This window comes from Periophthalmus magnuspinnatus, chromosome 7, assembly GCF_009829125.3.
Source record: "Periophthalmus magnuspinnatus isolate fPerMag1 chromosome 7, fPerMag1.2.pri, whole genome shotgun sequence".
NCBI lineage: Eukaryota > Metazoa > Chordata > Actinopteri > Gobiiformes > Gobiidae > Periophthalmus > Periophthalmus magnuspinnatus.
The window spans coordinates 2,213,474-2,234,813 of NC_047132.1; the positions used below are offsets into that span (position 1 = coordinate 2,213,474).

Here is a 21,340-nt window from a genome sequence, read left to right on the forward strand (position 1 = left end):
TGGAGGTCAACATGTACAATTATCCAATTTCCATTACAGCACCATCACGTAGAAAAATGTACTTCAAAACATGTGATAGGGCCACCATGAAACGCAGTTTTACAAATAGGAATGCTTGTGTAGCTTTGTAGTAGCGTTTGTAAATAAATGAGAATAAAACATTGATATGTTTCATTGTTTTTTATTCAAAAAACGTTTTTCCAAAGTGGCTGGACTGAGGCGGTTCCGTTTCTTTGTAAGGATTTTCCCTGCTTTAGAGAAAATCCTCTCACATGGCACAGGTGATGCTGGTGTTGAAAGATAAGTGACAGCCAGTTTGTATAAAGTAGGGATATTCTTTTCCTGCTGTTTCCAATACTGCAGTGGATCTTCCCGTCTGTCTATGTTCGGCTCGGCCAAGTATTTCTGAACTTGGGGTTAGATGGGTTTTTGCCTTTTCGATGGATTCGTCCAAGCGATGCCACAGTTTCCTCCCTGTGAGAGTAAAACAGTCACTATATAAAATAATTAACATTCATGTACCACATACAATACCTCCTGTTTGTGGCTGTGAAGCTTCAGATGGTGATGATGCTGGAGCTGAAGTTGATGCTGGAGCTGAAAATGTTGAAGCTGCTACTGAGGGAGAAGTGTGTCTTATTATAGAAGCACATTCTGAAGTAAGTCTTCTCTCTGCTTCTGCAGCTTTATGTGGACTAAGGAAACTGAGTTTTTTTTTAAATCTGGGATCCAACATGGTGCTCAGTGATAGGATACTTTGAGATTGCAAATAGAACAGTTTTTATTTAATTGTTTTTTCAAACACCCCACTAATGTGATTCCCTCTGAAGTGGACATATTCATAATTTCTTCTTCTTCTAGTGCAGTATGAAGCATGGTCACCATTGGTATGACTTTAGACTCTGACACACACTTTTCCTCTGACAACTTAATGGTTGCATAATTGAATGGTGCCAGAACCTTTAATGAATCAGAAATTATGTTAAGCTGATGGGAAGAGAGAGGAGAATGTCCGTACTCAAGCAGCCAGGGCAGCAGCAACTGACTCCCCTCTCCTGAAAAAGTCTCTGCAACATGTTGTAAGAACTATTCCATTGTGTTTCCACTTCTTGGATAAGTTGGCCGACCCATTTGGCTTTGAATCTGCGAAAGTCTATCCCACAAGTGGAGCAAAAGTATTATCATAACTAATATTATGCATACATACACATGAATGTGATGGAGAGACAAAGATGAAAAAGAAACTACCTTTGCTGTAGTGCTGCTCTTAAAGTACCCAACGATCTTCCTGCCTTTGTGTCTTATTTCTGATAGCGTATCATTCACAGAAAGTGCTTTTTTGACAATCAAATTCAAACTATGTGCCAGACAGATGACATGCTTAACTCCCATCTCTTTTGCACACGCAGCCATATTGGCAGCTCCGTCTGTGACTAAGCAGGTGACCTTGTTACTGATGCCCCACTGTAGGTCTTTTTTCACAGCAGCCAAATTCAATGCAGTGTGTGATGCTGGGAAGTGTGTAACACCCAGCACAACAGAATTCAACTTTGTGTTTTCATCAACAAAATGGGCAGTGACAGTGAGGAATGCTTCAGTATTTATGGAGGTCCACATATCAGATGTTAAGCTTACAGCAGATGATGCACTCACAGTGGCTTTTGCCTTCTCCTTGTTTTCATTATATTTTTTATCCACCATAGCTTTCAGGACCTAAAAAGATGAAGGAAATGAGAGCAATAAGTACAATTAACAAGCAATAGAACAACTACTTGTAGTTGATTTAAATTCACACCTGGCGTGTAGGGAGAACATAAGATGGGTTGCATGATTTAACACATTTTTGGAACCCACTCCCCTCTACAATGGAGAACGGGAGGCAGTCTTCCATAGCCATAGCAATTAATGCTTCGGTGATATCAGTCTTCTCTCCTGAAAAAGGCTAAATAATTACTTGAAGATTAGAGCTTAACTACAGACAGTTCAATGACTTTGTTATCTCATATGTGAAGTACAAATCTATATATTGACATATTGAGATATTAAGATATTTGCATTGTATTGCGATATTAAGATATTTTTATAAATTTCAAATTTCTTAATTTTCTCTGACTGTGGCACAGTATAATGTGTATTGTGCATTGCATTCAAAATAGCTTACCAGAGCTTGAACCACCTGCCATGCTGTCCTGATGTAGGGCTCTAATGTGTCTCAGCATTGCTGAGGTGTTCCCATTATACCCCAGCTCTCTCCAACACAAGAGACACTTCACCTGTGGCAACAAGCCCATGCTCAAAAGGTTTATAGTATGTGTGACTATACGAGTTAAGCAATAGTGATTTTCTACATTGTGAAATTAATAAGATTTTATTTATATATTTCTGATAGGACAAACCTTACTGGCAGTTATGAGGTCAAAGTACTCCCAAACCTTCGATTTGGAAAGACTTGCAAATGCAATCAGACAACACAAGATGTTCGGCGGACTCCATTGCCGTTTGCTGAGGCTTTTATGCTTCAAATAACATGTGGCATTCCCCTAACCAGCGAACCACTTCCTGAATCAGTCACGTGGTGTGGTGCTTCAGGACGGTTCATCACTGATGTCACCAAACCATGCTTCGAACCACACTTTCCTTTGTAGCTGCACTGATTACTCGACTCAAGCTTCGAACCCTTTTTCATTTTGCCCATCACTAGTTTGAGGATCTCCTCAATCCCACCGTCACGTCTTCCGAGGAGGAAGCAGAGACTGGGGACCTGGGGCAGACTTGCCCTGGCTGAAGTCACTGAGGTGGTTGGCAAGCTCCCCGGTGGCAAGGCTCCGGGGGTGGATGAGATCTGTCCCGAGTACCTCAAGTCTCTGGATGTTGTGAGGCTGTCTTGGCTGACACGTCTCTACAACATCACGTGGCGGTCGGGGACAGTACCGCTGGACTGGCAGACCGGGGTGGTGGTCCCTCTGTATAAGAAGGGGGACCGGAGGGTGTGTTCCAATTATAGGGGAATCACACTCCTCAGCTTCATCGAGCCAGGACCTGCAGCAGGCACTGGGGTGGTTTGGTTTATTCCAGGGTACTGGAGAGGAGATTTCAACCGACAGTCGAACCTCGGGTTCAAGAGGAGCAGTGCTGTTTTGCAGCTGAGTGTGAAGTAGATGAGATGAGAATCAGCTCCTCCAAATGGAGGATAGTTCTCGACTGGAAAAAGGTGGCTTGCCCTCTTCGAATGGGTGGAGAGTCTCTGCATCAAGTGGAGGAGTTCAAGTATCTCGGGGTCTTGTTCAGAGTGAGGGAAGGATGGAGTGTGAGATTGACAGGTGGATTGGTGCAGCGTCTGCAGTGATGCGGTCGCTGTATCGGTCCGTTGTGGTAAAGAAGGAGCTGAGTCGAAAGGCAAAGCTCTCGATTTACCGGTCAATCTACGTTCCTACCCTCACCTATGGTCATGAGCTCTGGGTAATGACCGAAAGGACGAGATCGCGCATACAAGTGGCTGAAATGGGTTTCCTCTGCAGGGTGGCCGGGTGCAACCTTAGGGATAGAGTTAGGAGCTCAGCTCAGTCACACGGGAGGAGCTCGGAGTAGAGCCGCAGCTCCTACATGTCGAGAGGAGCCAGCTGAGGTGGCTCGGGCATCTGCTCAGGATGCCTCCTGAGGCATGTCCCACCACGAGGAGGCCCTGTGGAAGACCCAGGACACGCTGGAGGGACTATGTCTCTCAGCTGTCCTGGCAACACCTTGGGGTCCCGCCGGAGGAGCTGGAGGACTTGTCTGGGGTTATACTGCTTAGACTGCTGCCCCCACGACCCGGCCCCGGATAAGCGGAAGAAAATGGATGGATAATATCTTATCACTACATAAGCCAGATAACTCCAAGAGAAATACCCACAATGGCATTATTTCACCATTTTATTGTAAGTGTAGTAGTAATAGGTCATAGGACCTACATCAGATTTTTCTGGCATTGTTGTTCGCATCGCAGTAAAACTGCAAATATTTTTATTTCTCATGTTTGGTTTTGTTAATTTTACTAAACAATAAAACAATTGAAATAGAATATAAAACATAGAAAATACATTTTAAAAATATTGTTTTTTCCTCAACTGCCTGGTACTAGTTAATCCACAGCCAGGTTCTGGTGCCTGGCCCAGTCATCGGGTTTACAAAGATTAATCTAATTGTAATGATTTCAAATTTGATGAAGCAGATTGTGATTACTAGCTTGTCAGCTTAGTGTTACAATTTTCTGTTTTTGGTTGGGAAAAACAAAAAGTACTAACAGCTGTCACAGCTGGCTTGCACTGATCAGTTTTGTTTTTTCTTGTCAGTTGGGAAACAGTCACTTCCTAAGTTATGTGAAGCAAGTAACAGTATTTGAAAATAAGTAAATTTTTGGGAAAATATGAAGCTTTAAGTTGTAATAATAGTAATCGTGATAGTAATAAGTCACCTGTTATGTTTCCATAAACGTTCTCAATGCTCAGATCATAATCTAGACACCGGGATGAAGGCACATAAACAAGTGTGAACAATGACTTCTCACCTCAGACCTCCAGTCACATGTACAGACACCATAGAACCCACCAATTTTACCATTTTTGGAGCCAATACTCAAAAAATGCTACTTAAATATTTAGTGATATACAATATTTCACTGTAAATAGAGGGCTTATTCTAAAACTTAGGTGAGAGTAAATACATTTACAAATTGGACTGATTGTTATTCAACCTTTTGACAGTACACTTGAAAGACGGATATAATTTTGTATAAATAGTCTCAACAGTATAACATGCTCATATGGAATACCAGAGAATCAGTAAGATTTTGGTGTATAGCTGATACTTCTCCCTAATGTGCCCATATTGGACAAACATATCAGCCAGTTGATATATTGGTCTATTCCGATTTAACATTTTTAGTAATATGATACAATTAAAAACAGTTCAGGAATACCCCTCTCTCATCCAGTTTTTTGGCAGTAATAATTGCTACCTACAATGAGTTTACACTGAGGCTGATGGAGTGTGATGTGGGGTGGGTGGAGGGCTGCAGCCCCAAGTCTCACAAACTCTTTTTTTAAGATCACCTTGGAACACCCCTCATTGGTTCTTTTCAAATTCACTCAATAAAAACATTTTTTTTTAACAAAATATATAAATGTATTTACAGCCATTTACAAACAAAAAAACTTATTGATGGGGCATTTTCAATTGGACAGAATACCATTCTGCTCAGTCTTTGTGGACATTTCTTTACGGATAGCTCTATCTCTGAATAGTGCCAGTGTGTTGAATGTTTATGTCTCGGGTCCTGTACTCATGGTGAATAACTTCACTTTGTTAGACGCCCAGAGTCAGCTTACTGCAATATTCAGTTCTATGCTACATATTTGCACACACTAGCTTTAGTTCAGGCTTCATTCTGCTTGGACTGGTTCAGCCTTAGTCCTCATTGGCTGGCCCTAGTTCAGCCTTGGTCCTGATTGGCTAGGTCTGGTTCAGCCTAGGTCCTGATTAATTCTTCAGTCTTCTCCATGTTTCGGGGCTGCCTCGGTGCTAGGAACTTCATCTTCAGAGCTGGTGTGTCGTGCTGTGGTGTGGAATAAACGCATCAGGTCCTGAAACCTCTGTGAAACCTGCAGACAACAGAAGCACACGCATCACTCACTCAGCCAGTCACTATGATCAAATGCACAGAGAAATCAGAGTGTGTTAAACAACAGAATTCAGATTGTCTTCGCAGGTCAAAGAACCAAATAGGTGCGAATGGGGGCTACGAGACATTCAGGTACATCTAGAAATTTAGCAATAGCATTAAAACAGGTAACATACATACAAACAAACTTTTGGCAGAAACAGAAAAGTTAAGTGACATCTCATTTCCATAATTTTCAGACATGCTACGAACTTATTCACAAGTTATTTGCTCACTGCCCCACAAATATACACAAATATAAGTTTCATTTTCACTTTAACAAAGAGGACCAAAACAAAGGTGCTCTGTGGAGAGGCCGTAATTTGATCTAAAATGAGTGAGTACAAGTCCAAACACATGTCTAATATTTGCCTGGTTGTTTCTTACCCGTGTGGTTAAACGCCCCTCCTATTCTACATCTAATATAAATCAGACTGCGCTGTTTCATGTAGTTGGCTCTCAGTACATACTGGCTTCTCCAGATGGGTCATTGGGATCTTTGAGATTCAATTCACGACTCCTCAGTCGCAATGCCCAGGTCTACATACATTTAAAAAAATGCGTAAATTGCACTAGGCCAGTCATCTGGTTTTCGGGGCGGCCATGTAAATGCAGTGACTTATGATGTGACCAGGCTGAGGAGGAGCACTCACCTGGCTCGGGGTCTTGTTGCCCAGGACGGTGGAAATCTGCTGGAAGGTACAGGGGTTGGCTCCCTCCTGCTGACATCGTGTGAGGATGACTCTGTCTGCGTCCCTGCAAATACACAACCACCATCAGAATTTCTGTTTTCTAAGCGCTAAAAAGAGCTACATCTATGGATAAAGATTTGATTCAAATATAAAATTTATTTTCAGTATGCTATATGAAAAAAAAATTAAATAAAATAACTTTCCCAGGTAAAGTCCAGTCTGATGTGAATGTACCATCACTGTCTGGTCTGAACTAAACATTAGATAAGTCAGCTCAAGTTAAGTAATGCTGAGTTCCAAAGGTGAACTTGAGCAGAACTCTACTGCCATAGACACTGTGGATAAAAAGCACCAACTTATCCATAAATTCAACTAAAGCTAAAAAAAAGGGTTTGATTTGCTTGTCTCCATAAAGTTTGTCAAGTTTTGGGTGAAAAAAGTTTCATATCCTCCACCTAGAAACTTGCATAGTGCCCCTTTTATTCTACACACAGACAGTTTTTTTAGCAAAACAAATGCATACATGGAAAATTTTTTCCCAAACTTCTTGAGTAATAAATGCAATATAGAAACATTTCTCGTTTATTGTTTGCTCCTGTCCTGCGTGACCTAAGTTGGCAGAACAAATACAAATGCAGTCACTAAAATTTATATACAAGAATAAAAAATTTTAGTTTAAATAATTCATCACTGACATGTAATAATGAAGTGGAAGCACAACTTAAGCCACAGTTAAGCTGCTTTAGGTATATCGTTATTAAAAATGTTTCCTTTTACATTGTGCTCAAAATGAGAGGCCATATCGCTCTACCCCACCTGGTCCAGAGGATGACCTTCTCTCCGCTGGCTGTCAGAGAGATGTTTTTAGCACACACCGTGAGCTCCTGTGAAGGGGAGGGGGGCACGGTTACATTCAGGTCAGTGTGGGGTGGGGAGACACAGGGCTGCCCAGGGCTGTAATCAGAAGAGGGAGGGGCCACAGAGGGAGAAGAGTCCGTGACATCATCCGTCAGGGGCGTGCCCTGTTCTCTTTGCCTCTTCTCAGACAGCTCCCTGTCTGTCTCGTCCTTGTCTTCATTATCCTCTACGTGCAGAAGAAATGGACCTTCCCAAGATGCAACACTTTGTTCTGTTCAGACAGGAAAAAAGTTTAAAAGGTCATTAATGTTTTTCAGAGCTGTATTTGAAAGGTTTGCACTAACACAGGGAAACTAAGCACTGCTCCATGGCCAATTACTGAGCTCCCCTTTCTTTTTTTTTTACTTAAAATAACCCCATTCCTCCACAACCTAAAGCATGTGACTCCATCATAAACAGATTTAAACTTGTATATCTACCAGTCCAAACTTTTGACACACCCTCTTATTCCGTGTTTTTTTCTTTACATTTACTACTTTATACATTTTACATACATATGGAAGACATCAAATATATGACGCAAGATATATGGAATTATGGAGCAAAGAAAAAAGTGAAATAACTTTTTTTTTTATATTTTATATTTAAATACTCAAAGTATTGACCCATTGTTTTCTTGACAGTGTTGCAAACATTTGGCATTCTCTCAATTAGCTTCATGATAAAGTCTCCTGAAACAGTTTTCACTTCACAGTTGTACCTTGTCAGGGTTCACTAGTGGCATGGCAAGCGTGCAAACCAGCGTTCAAAGTAAAGTGTTTGAGTATAACGGCGTATGAGTTTGTTTTGTTTGCTAGATTCCATATGTGTATATTATTATTATATTTGTATAGCATAGCAATTTTGGATCCAATTCAAAAAAACGCAGTCCAGTCTCTACTCTTCAGAAAGAATCCCTCTCATCATGAGATTAGTACACTGATGTTTGTCCTTCTGTAGCCTAGTCCCATCCACACACATGGCCTCTGCTCAGCTCCTGGTGGCTGACTTTGGACCATCATGTTTTTGGTTGTTTCAGGTTTGTTCCAACTGGGATTAAAGGCTCTATATCCTACATCATTACCAATCTGTGAAATTTCCCAAGTTGAGCCAAATTAAGGATCATATAAGGGCTAAAACTAAATAACGGACTGGTGTGCAACTAATCTATTATTGAAATAATTGTCAGCTAATTTAGTAATCAAATATTACTACATACTACACAGAGACTTCAATCATGCCTTGTGCTGAGATCAAGCGGGTATGACATTAAACGTGATACAGGACAAGGTTGTAAAAAAGTTTGTAATTATATTCCAGCAGCATCCTTTAAGATAAATCCAGGTCAAATTGAGTATGTCATGTTAAAACACCTCTGGTGTGGACCAGAACTAAATCACTGAGTGTACAAGTGACTCTAGACAAAATGCTGCATAACTATGAAAAATTGTTAACTTTTAACAAAGGAGGAGACATGCCTTGTAATTGACAAGTAAAAGCCAATAGTACTAAAGCACATGTGTACCTGTGTGAGAGCTGACTTCCTTGTCACAGCTCATCTGAGAGTACAGAGGATGCAGGCTCTTCATGGCTCTGGATACCCTTAGACCCTGACACACACATCCACAGGGTTAGACACATGTCAGCTGTAAGCATGTAGTTTCCATAGCAGCCTACCTTACACCGTGGACACGCCTTCTTTCCAGGTTTACGACTGTTTGCATCATGACAGAGACACATCCACGATTTCCCTGACCAATCACACTGAAAGAATAAAGGGATTCATTTTCCTGTTACACTTTTTGGAAATAAAAATAACTTTAAGAAATTAAAAAGATACAACAACATGAATTGGAAATGTGCTTCCAGAACCTCAAGTAGAGGTGGAGCTCCACAGCTGTCCACATGAAAATTTTGACTGAAAATGGCAACTGAATAGAAAAGTTCCACTTTACAAAGTTGCCATGTCAGGTGGTGTTTGAGGCTCACCTTGTAGACCATCTTCCTTCTCTGTTGTCTGACTGTCATTGGTTGGATTTTGGGTCTGTCCTCCTCTTCATCCAGCTCAGGGAGTGTGACCTCCTCAAAGCCACTGGTGTGCCCTGAACCCACACCCCCTCCCTCCCTCCCCTCTGCCTCTTCTGGCCACTGTGCTTCCTCAAAATGCCCTGGCTGTGCGGGTGGAGGGTGCAGCTCATCAAAGAAGACCCACAGCTCCGACTGCAGGTGGGTGTGTCCTTTTAGCAGAGATGTCATCTGTGACTTCAACTGGAACGCAAAACACAGGAGTAACAGTCACTAGCCATTTAGATCTAAAGTGTATGCTCTGGGCACTGTGACACCTGACTGTGTATTTCTGTGGGACTTTGAGCAGCATGTTTTATGTTGATATTTCAATACAAAAATAAACTATTACCAGTACTTATATTAGCACCCCAATTTACACAAGAACTAGAGCTATTGCGCAATATATTGCACAAATATGGATATACCAACATTGCTTTACACAATAATCAACATAGCAAATAAATCTATAGTTGTCAGCCTGAAAGAATTTAGAGTTTTCCCTTTAGTGGCACACTATCTAGTGCAAGAAAAACCTGTGGAGTCAAATTTCCACTAGACTGTGGGCACATGAGAAAAATGTTCTCAGGAAATTTTATCCTCTTTCTCTTTTTTTTTATATTTGGCAAAGTTGTATATCTATGAACAGCTGTAGCTACTTGGACTCCTCATCATAGATTCATTGTAGCTAATATATTCAGAGAGAACACTTTAAACTCTGTCCCGGCATTTTGTAGTGATATAAATATTGATGCAAATAATCAGCGCTAAAATATAAAAAAAAAGATTGTGAAATAATACAGGGAGGTCATAAAGTCTCTTTACAAATTTTCTTTTTAAATTTTATTACAAATATTTGCTTGGTTACAAAATATTGGTTATAAAAATATTTGAGTGGTTACAAAAGACTTTAATCACATATGCAATCAAATCTTTGGTCCATTTTTCTTCCTCGAGAGACCAATAATAGCTATCTTGACCTTTTGACTGAATATGTGTTACCACAACTGCAGGACCTTCAACCAACCATCATTTTCAGTAAGATGGTGCCCCAACACATTGAGATCTGCATGTTCATGAGTTCCTCAATCAAACATTTCCAGACCTTTGGATTGGAAGGAATTGACCAGTTCTGTGGCCACCACGTTCACCAGATTTCATACCTCTGGATTTCTTTCTATGGGGCTATGTTAAAGATATCGTGTATAAAACAAAGATATGGGACGTGACGGACCTAAAACAAAAGATAACAAATGCCATGGCAACCACTGATGAGGCTCTGCTAGAGCGAACATAAAGAAATCGAATACCGTCTTGATGTGCTTAATGCAATTAAATGGTGCCCATATAGAGGTGTATTAAATGAGGTAAAAAAAAAAATTGGAAACCACTGAGGGCAATAGAACAAGTCTGATTAAGATATGTTATCAATTGCCTTGGTAATATTTTTTTTTTACTGTAAAGAGACTTTATGGACACCCTGTATAATCAAAGATATACACATCCACGTCTAATTCACCCATGGACAGTGCGGAAAATGCTGTGTTTGCCACACTTAAATATTGTTTAGCTTTTCTTCATCCATAACTTAGTTTAAATTAAGAACGAAGAAGAGAGAAGCGCTCCTCCTCTGTCTGCATCCCTCTCAGCACCGTGTTCTCACTTTGTGAAGCCCTAAGGAGAACTGTTTGTAGGTTTATATTAAGTGTTGAGCTGCACAAAGGGAAAATGCCCATGGCCACCATCAGAGAAGTCAATTTAAAGTTATGACTCAACCTTGAAAATGACATGTCCCTCACAGGTGGATACCTTTAAACCAGGCATGTCCAAACTGTGGCCCAGGGGCCAATTTTTTGGCCCTCAAGCTTCCAGGTGAATTGGCCCATGTTACCTTAAATAGTACTTTTGACTGTACATTTCTGAAAATCCACTTACTGTCCATATTAAATATTTATTGTGTCCCATTGAGGATGTAAGCATGAATAAAGGTGGTTCAGTGTACCAGTAACTTGTAATAATAACACAAATTTGAAGTATTCACATTATTGGCGACCAGTCTATGGCCCTCAATCGGCCCTCAGCTTTTCTGTGTTTTTATTTGTGGCCCTTAATGAGAAAAGTTTGGACACCCCAGCTTTAAACTATTGTTTAAAAATTTGGTTAAACAAGAAATACATTTACCAACGCTATATTTAACCTCACCATTGTTTTTTAAAACTTAACCCAGTGGATTCTATGACAGATGTTTAAACATTTCTTGATTCCTCCCTTTCCCTACTAGCTCACAATGTACCCTGTTCACTGTACATGTGACCTGTGAGCAGCCAGAGACCGCTAGGTTCAGTTACGGGTTATTGTATGTATCTTAATACCTAATAATAGACGTGTGGATGCCTACCTCATTGACACTGGTGGGGCTGACGTCAGGGCCCATCTGTAAGGCCTTGATAATCTTCTGGTAGTGCGATGGGTTATCTCCAAAACTGATTTCCAGCTGTCGTAAGAAGCGTCTGCTGCGGTCAAACGCCTGCTGCTCCTCAAACTGCAGAAGCACAGTCATAGAGTCAAACAGGTGAACTCCACATGCTTTTAGGATCAGTTAAATCATGTATTTACCAGGCCACACTCTAAAGCCTGTTCAGGCTGTAGGAATGCTGCAAAGTCTCTGAGCAGATCTGTGCGATGTCCCAGAATGCACTGCAGCCTATGGAACAAGGAGACCACATCCGGCATCTCCCCGACCTTTTCAAACTCCCCCAAGAGAGTCACAAACTGTTCCATCTTCATAGGGGTGTCCTGTAGAGCCTCATACACCTGAAACCAACACAACACCTCAGGAATATTTTCACTTAGAATGGACAGATTACATTGTGTTTTAAAAGCATTCTCTTCTTCTATTTTTATTTAAGCTCAAACTAGGTAAATTTGCAGCTTTCTGGTCAAAAACAGTGTGCTGCCTTCAGTGGCCACTGGCCACTGGATTAAAGTGTGAACACCTGTCAGACAAATCACACTGTTCTTATACCTCCAGACCCCTATCCTCCTCCCCCCTCACTCACCCCTTTAGACCTCCAGGCACTGTCCAGTTTTGAAATGTGGTTGTGGGCAGAGTTAAGGTATTTAATCCCACTTTAAAGGCCCTGTACCTGATTTTTTCCCCATGTATTTCAGCAAAATATGTATTGTATAAGCAGCTCTTGAGGTCAAAATAAGTCTCCTAATAAAAAAAATTATACAATGGTAATTATAAATAGCAAAATATTTATCATGCTAGTTTAACTGTGATGGTAAAACCGAGAAGCACTTATAAGTATAAATTAAGTTTAAATTTATAAGTTTAAGTATGTATGTATCATGGATCTTTCTCAGACATTTAGGTCTCCATGAATTTGAAAGATCAGATAACCCAGTGACCTGCACACACTCACTCGGTTGAGGTAGCCTTGTGCAAAGGCCGTGTCTTTGCTCTCTCGCTGAGGGTCCTTCTCCAGAATGTTCTCGTCGTACAGCAGTAAAAGTTTGGAGGCATCTTTACTCATTCGGTCTTGACGACTGCGCTTGAGCCCACGAGGTGGACGGGACCGACCTGCAGACACAATGGACTCATATTTAGAGCCTCCAATATCAAAGGAGCACAGGTTTCAGGAGCAATTAGCATGTGCTTGGGAAAATTATGCTTCAGACTTAAACAAAATCCAGGGCTAGCCAAATAATGGATAAGGAATGATGTAAGAAGGCATGAGGGGTAAAATGAATCACTCCATCACACCATATTGTCTCCTCAAGATTGGATTCTTGTAATGGACCTTTTATTGGGATTCCTGCCAAGGACATTCAACAACTGCAATACATTCAAAACAGCACCGTCAAAATCCTAATGAAAGTCAGAAAATTTGAACACATCACTCACATTCTCAAATCAATGAACTGGCTCCCTGTTTCATCCCGGATTGAATACAAAATCCTTCTGCTGACCCATAAATGCATCACTGGTCGGGCATCATTGTATCTGCAAGACCTGATCACTTTGAGGGTGCGGTTGGAAGATTGCAGATCTTCAGGTAGCATGCTCCTTCAGGTCCCCCCCACTAGGCTCCTTATAATGGAGTACCGAGACTTCTGTTCATCTGCACCACGACTCTGGAATTGCCTCCATGCCCAGCTGAGAGCCACACAGAGCCTGGACTCTTTTAAAACTCTTTTATGTTGATGTTTTTTTAGCATTTAGCAATTAGTATTGTTTCAAAGTTCTTGTTTTGTTGTAGCGCTGTGAGATTCTATGGAATGAAGAGTTCATTATAAATAAAATGTATTATTAGCAAAAAATGAAGTTTAAATCTGTCAACTGGAAAAATTGTTGTAGGAGTGAAGACGTTTCGCTGCTCAGCCAATCTGCCTTACATCTATCTGAGGGAGGGACTAACTACACTGAACCTGGAAACAGTTATTGTCTCCAGTTTCAGCTGAAACCCTGTTCAACCTTTAACGACCCTGCTATTGTTCCCTTTGTCTGGGTCTGAGGATGGAGTTACAGATGGGGATAGATGATGTCTAAGGCCCCCATTCCTGTTTAAGGAAGGATAATAATGCCTTGCACTTGTAATGTGCTTTACAGGCTTGTCAAAGCCTCTTCCACACTTGGTGATGGTAAGCCACTATTGTAGCCACAGCCGTCCTGGGGCAGACTGACGGAAGCGAGGCTGCCAATCTGTGCCATCGGCCCCTCCGACCACCACCAATCATTCGCGCACACACCACTTTCATACTAGGCAATGTGGGTGAAGCGTGTTGCCTAAGGACACAACGACAGAACTTGGTCCGAGCGGGACTCAATCCTCTGACGTTCAGGTTGGGGGAACAACGATCTAACCACTGAGCCACTGTCGCCCCCAATCATCTTTCCTAACAAAAATAGCTTCTTTAACTCCCCTCTCAAACCATTTATTTTCTCTAAGATCTGAAACTCACTATCTTCAAAGGAGTGGTTAGTGGTACGGCAGACTGGGGAGCTTTCGCGCCGGTGTGGGTACATCCTCTTGTGGAGTAGCTGCTTAGTTTCCCCAATGTAACGCTCACTGCACTCTTCACTACACTGAATGGAGTAGACTATATTGTGGCTTGTTTTTTTTTCAGTTTTTCTTTTTTAATAAATCTGCAAAAATGTCAACAATTTCATGTTTCTCTGCCAATATTGGGTGCTGTGTGTACATTAATGAGGAAAAAAATCAACTTAAATGATTTTAGCAAATGGCTGCAATATAACAAAGAGTGGAAAATTTAAGGGGGTCTTTCCATTCCTACTGCTCATACTGCTAACCTTACGGTTAGCAGTATGAGCCGCCACCTCTTGTAGAAGGCTCAGCTCACAAACCTAGGTCACCCATGCTCCCGTACAGCTTATATAAAACAACACACTACAACTTCACAAACCTGATGTGATGTGCAGTAGTTTAATTAACGGAATGCACGCTGATTGAGTTGTGTGAAGGAGGAGTGACTTAGTGCAAGGAACAAGGGGGACTCAGAGAGTCCAAAATAAAACTGAAACCAATTAAACATTTTAATGCATCGTTTTCTGCCAATATAGCAAGTTTAAAACAATGAAAGGTGTCACAGTGATCTAAATATGTGTTAACAATTAATACCTTATAGAAGTTTAATTCCCTCTCTTTAATTATCATAGTGTAAAGATACCTCGCCCTCGAGAAGGCCCTCTGCTGGCTCCACGTGTAGCCTCCTCTCCTGCTGTCCTCTCTTCATCTCCTCTGGTTTCATGTCCTCTCTCCTCTTTGGACTCCTCGCCTTTAGTGGGCCCATCTTCCTCCTCCTCTTCCTCCTCATCCTCTTGAGAAAGGTCCTCTTCTGAATCAGCATCACCAAGTCTTCTCTCAGCAGCCAGCCATGTTAGCTGCTTCATGGTCTCCTGGAAACATACATAAAAGGGTTTGGAGTAGTTGGAGTTAACCTGTTACTTTTTAAATCAAATTTACTTTCCAGAAACACATTGTGTGGATCAATATCTGAGATCCACTTAATCCAAACAGGAAAGTTCTTTAGCAGACAGAGCCTTTTATACAGATTTTCAATGGTGTCCTCTCCTCTCCAAATAACAGTCTTACCCTTGCCTTGCTCTGGCTGAAAAACAGCCCTGTAGTAGAATGTTTCCATCTACATGTTTGTCTATAGGGCTGTTTTGGAGAGAAATTGTTTTAACTTGGAGAGGCTGGCACCAGATTGGCACAGAACGCACTGACCAGACTGATTACTCAGAGTTCACAAATAACTAACTTATTTTTGAGCTTCTTTTACTACATACATTTGGAGGCCAAAATACATGGATACCTGTATAGGAAAAAGTTCCTATTCAGGAGCTTTAAAAGTTTGGGTGAGTTACCTGTAATTCAGGAACAGAGAGCACAGACTCCTCAGAGGCTGATGACATCACTTCCTCTTCATCTTCATCTTGAGTGAGATCATCAAACTCTTCCTCTTCCTCATCTTCATCCCCACCTTCATCTCCTCCTCCCCCTCCTTCTCCAGGCCCATCACCGGGTCCCTGTCCTTCGCTAGCCCCTCCCGCTTCACCAGGTCCCAGTCCTTCGTTATCCCCTACCCCTTCTTTAGCCCCTCCCCCCTCACTGGGTGCCTGTCCTTTCTTCACTCCTCCTCCCTCATCGGGTTTCTGTCCTTCATTAGCCTCTTCCCCTTCACCAGGTCCCTGTCCTTCTTTAGCTCCTCCCCCTTCGCTAGTGCCTCCTTCACCGGGTCTCTGTCCTTCATTAGCCCCATTACTGTCGTCACTACTTTGGTCCTCATTTTCTTCACAGTCACCTCCTCCCAGGTTGTCAAGTAAATGGATATATTTTATACTCTCTTTTTTTATAATAATTTCTTTGTCACTCACACAATTGCTCTCATCTTTGTTATTTTGTTGTACAGCGCTAAGATTGGGTGTTGGTTCTAAAATGGTATGGAACAGGACCACTCCAGTGCACAGCTGAGGGGAGAGTTTCACAGGGCTTGTCGTCCCTAGTATTGGCAGTGTGTGTGGACAGGTGCTGGGTGGGGCTCTTATAAGTGGCTGTACCAGTGGAACTGTAAGCGGTCTGATGTTAGAAGACATAGGGAGCAGAGGTGGAATCAGAGTACATGTTTGCGCATCTGTCTCACAGTTCAAAAGTACACTTGGACTGGGACTCAGTATAAAGGCAGTGGCACCTGCCTGGCCTTGGTCTTGAGTTAGGTCTCCAGAGAAGGGTGTAGGACATGGAGATTTTTGAACCTCATCTTCTCCAGTGTTGTGTTGTGTTGTGTTGTGTTCTTGTTGGAGTGTTGTCACTATACTCTGCTCAGGAGTTCCATATCTTTTTGCAAGGGGCTTTAAAGTTCGATTGTGTGCAAGTGTAAATAAACGCCGCTTTGGCCTTGACAAAGGGGGGCGGCACTTAGGCAGCCAGTGAGGATGAAGCCTCAACGTGCATCCAACAGGAAGATAATAGGGATATCTTGGAGGAGAAGGCGAAAGACGGGTTTTTTGTATGGTTTCCCGGCTGTTCTGTGAACGACAGAAGAATTCAAACTAAATGTATTAATTTGGTTTTCTTATATTGTACTTCTATGGGGTATTAATTGCTAACACATAACATTTAGATCACCAAGTTACCTTTTAACTTACACCCCCCTATACCCCCACAAACTCAATCAGCGTACAGTTTGCTAATGAAACTACTGCACATTGCATCATGTTTGTCAAGTTGCTGTATACAGTTTTGTATCATGTTTTTGTATGTTTATGGAGATTTGTAGTGTGGGAGCATGGATGGGCTGTGGGCTGAGTATTGCACATGGTTTGAGAAGTGCCCGGGACTGTTAGCTTATGATTTTGCATAATCCTCCCAGTTTAATGAACATAATAAGCCCATGTAGTAGGATCCAAGATCAGTACAAAGAAGAGTCTTGTAGTTTAAAGTGTTAAGATTGAGTCGCGTTTGCCAGTCCCTACATTTACATGCACAGGTAAATCAGAGTATTCTCTTGCTATGATTAGACTACTCTAGTCTCCAGTCTACTAATGAGGGACAAAGAGATGACGAGGGGCATCTAGTATTTTAGTATTAGCTTTGTATCTCTAATTGCAAATAAAAGCCGCCAAAATACATTACTGCTAAATATAAATGCATGTTAACACATTAACTTTAAACATGAACAGTTTTTTATACATCATAAGAAAATAATTGCTCACAAGTCTTTGCACTTTGCAGCAATAACAAACTCTGGCAGTTTTCACTTTCCCTTTTAATATAGCCAAAACTCTGAAATAAGAGCGCTAGCACAGCTGTACTCTGAGTAAGATCAGAGTACGGATGTGCTCATGGCATTTGGATGATTTGAATCATGACCTCCTCATCCTAGGAATCATTTGGTTTTCCTAGCCTGCACATAAACATAGTGATGTTTTCACTCAAGACAAGTTGTTTAACTAACCCCTTGTGTAGTGCTATAATAAACAACTATAAGAGACAGAAACCACTAAGCAATAAGGAAAGTTAACATGTTTATACAAACTTTGAGCCAGTTGGGACAGTGGTTGCAGTATCTATCCACTGGAGGGCACAGCTCTGATGGATCCACAGGGGCACAGGCCAAAGGCAGAGGGGGCACGCCACCAGATGCAAGGAAAGACTGGCACAAGGCACATCAGTTGTAGTACAATCCAGCTAAACACAGACACTTCTGAATGATAGAAAACTCAAACTCACCTTGATAATGTTGGGAAGTGCTCTCTTGCTGCTCATTTCGCGGATGTGTTTAGTGAAGTTAGAACGCGTCTTACAAACCAAAAAGTCTGTGATAAGCTGGTCAGGTTTAACGCTGCCCTCAAAATGCTTCATACCGAGAACAATCAGGCTGTAACAGAAGCACAGTGTGGATATATGAAAGTTAGGACATGGGAAATTCACCAGAATTCTATTATTCTGGAGTATTATTTTACATCCTTGGCAAGTAAAATTAAGATTAAACACTTAATTTAAATGTATGTATTGTTTATAACATACTGTAAATGTCCACACACATGCACACACGCGTGTACTAATCAAACCCATAAGCTGATCGGTTAACATGTGGTGCACAAAGTGCACTTTATGTTGATCTGTTCCAGGCTTCTGGACAATCAGACGTGTCTTTACAAATGACATTTATGTTCTATTTTGACTATGTTGTATTTCAGTGATTAATGTCTTTATGTCACTTACGCACACTTTACATATTATAAGAAACATAAATTAGCTTGTGTGGTAGCATTGTTGTCATAGCAGAACCACTCTACTGGACCTGAAGAAAAGAGGCACACTGTTCCAAGGCCACACAGGTTGCATCTCAACATTTACCCGTCTTCTCCTTGAGTGTAAACCTGTCGTTTGTGACATGGATGGAGAGCGGGGTCCAGACTGCATACAGGAAGTAGCTCTGGATACAAAAAGACAGGACGAGTAGCAAAAACCCAGGCCAGTTGTGCAGGAAGCAGAGGGAAGGCATGGCCTGGACACAAACAAGAGTTAGCATTAGTACACTCATTTGTTTTCAGCAGGGAACAAGAGTAACTGTAAATATTTACTGTTTCCATAGTTCCTTTTTAATCACTCTAACCAAGAGACAAAATATAGTATGGACTCACCATTAGTCACTGGTGTCATGGAGGGCAACCAGCGCTTAGGATCAGCCACAGATCCCAGAGTAGATCCGTGAGAAACAGAGGATACACCTTCTTCTATAAGATCTAGAGCTGGCTGCAGGTTACACACTTTGAAACTACTGACAGAAACACTTCTGTGATGACGAGCAAACTGATCCAACTCAACCTGAAAGCATCAAGCAAAGCCAATGGAACTACTTATACACATATATACAGCATGACTATAACCAGTGGCATACACTTTTACCAGGAAGTTTTTGGTGACATCAGCTTCATGGTTCAGAGCCTGGATACCTTTGGTTAAGAGGTGGATCTGAGTTAGCAGCTGGACATGCTGGTAGAAAAAACATGACAGTATTACGAATTATTACAGCTTCCAGAAACTATAGAATGCACTGGCCCTGCGCCTAAATCTAGCCTGTTTTTAAACTGGCTCTTAAATACACCTTTTAGTGTTGACTTTATTGTACTTTTCATTTGGCTTTAAGTTGTTCTTAGTTTGCACTGATTTATGTCCATGATGTAATGTGTCCTTTATTAAAGAGGGAGTATTTTACCTCTATGGGGCAACAGAGTTAGATCCCCATGTTACCTTTTACTGTTTTAAATATTGCCCAAAAACAATATATTAACATGTTTTCAAGTTTTCACTTTCATTTTGGACGGTCTGAGTCTCCCGTCCCCTTGCTCCCCACACTAAGTCACTCCCCCTTCAGAGTGCTATCACATTCTAATCTACATTCATTCCGCTAGTGAAACTACTGCACGTCATTTGAGAAATTGTAGTGCATTGTTTTGTATCATGCGCTTGTATATTTATGGAAAATTGGACAGAAGCATACTGCTAACCGCAAGGAGGGGTCGAATAGCGCCCAGAATAAAAGCTAGCTTACTCAAACATGCATTGATTACATATAAAACCTATAAAGGGGACATTCTAACATGGTAGACATTTATGGTAGATTTTGCATAATACCTCCTATTTAAATAAGTTTATGCACAGGTTATTGGAGGACAGGCACTGGAAGATTGGTGACAGTTCTGAAGATGGTATGTAGCTAGCAGCCGAACCATGTCAACTATATAAATACAACATAACAACTTATTTTCTTTAAAAAAGATGCAAAATTTGTGAATGTATTGACCCACTGCAGGAATGTACATATGTTAGCCTTCAGTTGAACAAACAGATCAGTCATAGACCCCTTACTTATGGGTACGTTTCACCCATTCTACATGCTTTATTCTCTAGAAAAGAATAAGAAAGAACAAGACCCAAAACTAGCTTTGGTCATTAGGAATGTTACCTGTTGTATCTGCTGCTGTAGATGCCCCCTCTGCTGTTCACTCAGCTTCAGCGCTGGACCAGCACTTTGTGGCAGCAGAATGAGCTGAGTAGCATGACTGCCCGTCCATGGTGCCTGGATCACATGATGCTGGTGCAGGCTGAGGTTGCCCTGGTTCTTAAAGGGATTTGGAGGAGTGCTCACAGTCTGGGTTTGAGGGGTGTTAGTGGTGTCCTGGAGGGCTTTTCTTGTCTGGCTGGGCCTCATCACATTCAGTAATGGCACCAATGAAGGCTCAAGTCTAACACACAGAGACAAGGAAACAAAGTCAGGTGGATACTTCGACTGGCACAAACATAATGAAGGAACTCTTCAAGTATTAAACTAATCGTATTCAATAGAGATTAAAGCTGCTTAATCCTGCCATACATTAAAGAGGGGGTATTTTACTTCTATAGGGTATTACCTGCTAAAACATATTTAGATCACCATGTTATCTTTTACAGTTTTGAATGGTATATTTGCCAAAAACAACATATGAATTTTTTTTTTTTATAAGTTTCACTTTCGTTTTTGACACTGCCTCTCCCCTCCCTTTGCTCCCTAGTCATCTTACAGCTAACTGTAAGGATGGTTCAAATAGGGCATGGTAGAGCTTGCTAAAACCTCTTTAGGCATGCTCTTGATGAGGGATCAGTGCTGTAACATAGCAGAAAGCTAAAAAAAATTATTTTGCATGATAGCTTCTCTTTAAAGTGGAACTAAACACTAAATCTACTTTTCTTGCTACTTTTTGCTAATATCGCATTATGCCATTAAACCTTTATGCAAACTAGGTAGATTTACAGCTTTCTGGTCAAAAACAGTCAAAAATGGAGCCTCTCCTGCTACCTGAATTTTGAATTAAAATGTAATAATAAATAAATCTGTTCTGTATGGAAATCATGCATAAAAAGACTAAACTGCTAGGAGCATGTAGGAGGAAAAATACTGTACAACTGCTAGGAGC

General features: G+C 41.3%; 1 protein-coding gene across 1 annotated transcript in view; it reads right to left on the reverse strand.

Annotated features, from left to right (window-relative positions):
- Nucleotides 1–3,905: 3,905 nt before the first annotated feature.
- gon4lb (gon-4 like b) overlaps nucleotides 3,906–21,340 on the reverse strand; it is a 30,585-nt gene continuing 13,150 nt past the window's right edge. Inside the window, exons 13-29 of the mRNA XM_033970116.2 lie at nucleotides 20,353–20,632; nucleotides 19,293–19,379; nucleotides 19,028–19,211; nucleotides 18,741–18,891; nucleotides 18,111–18,258; nucleotides 17,917–18,033; nucleotides 15,746–16,906; nucleotides 15,046–15,274; nucleotides 12,780–12,937; nucleotides 11,968–12,165; nucleotides 11,750–11,893; nucleotides 9,277–9,555; nucleotides 8,965–9,051; nucleotides 8,813–8,897; nucleotides 7,207–7,519; nucleotides 6,352–6,454; nucleotides 3,906–5,639 (exon numbers count right to left, since the gene is read on the reverse strand). Coding sequence (XP_033826007.1) covers nucleotides 5,526–5,639; nucleotides 6,352–6,454; nucleotides 7,207–7,519; nucleotides 8,813–8,897; nucleotides 8,965–9,051; nucleotides 9,277–9,555; nucleotides 11,750–11,893; nucleotides 11,968–12,165; nucleotides 12,780–12,937; nucleotides 15,046–15,274; nucleotides 15,746–16,906; nucleotides 17,917–18,033; nucleotides 18,111–18,258; nucleotides 18,741–18,891; nucleotides 19,028–19,211; nucleotides 19,293–19,379; nucleotides 20,353–20,632 — 3,838 coding nt within the window. The 3' untranslated portion in view covers nucleotides 3,906–5,525. The remainder of the gene's footprint in view (nucleotides 5,640–6,351; nucleotides 6,455–7,206; nucleotides 7,520–8,812; nucleotides 8,898–8,964; nucleotides 9,052–9,276; nucleotides 9,556–11,749; nucleotides 11,894–11,967; nucleotides 12,166–12,779; nucleotides 12,938–15,045; nucleotides 15,275–15,745; nucleotides 16,907–17,916; nucleotides 18,034–18,110; nucleotides 18,259–18,740; nucleotides 18,892–19,027; nucleotides 19,212–19,292; nucleotides 19,380–20,352; nucleotides 20,633–21,340) is intronic.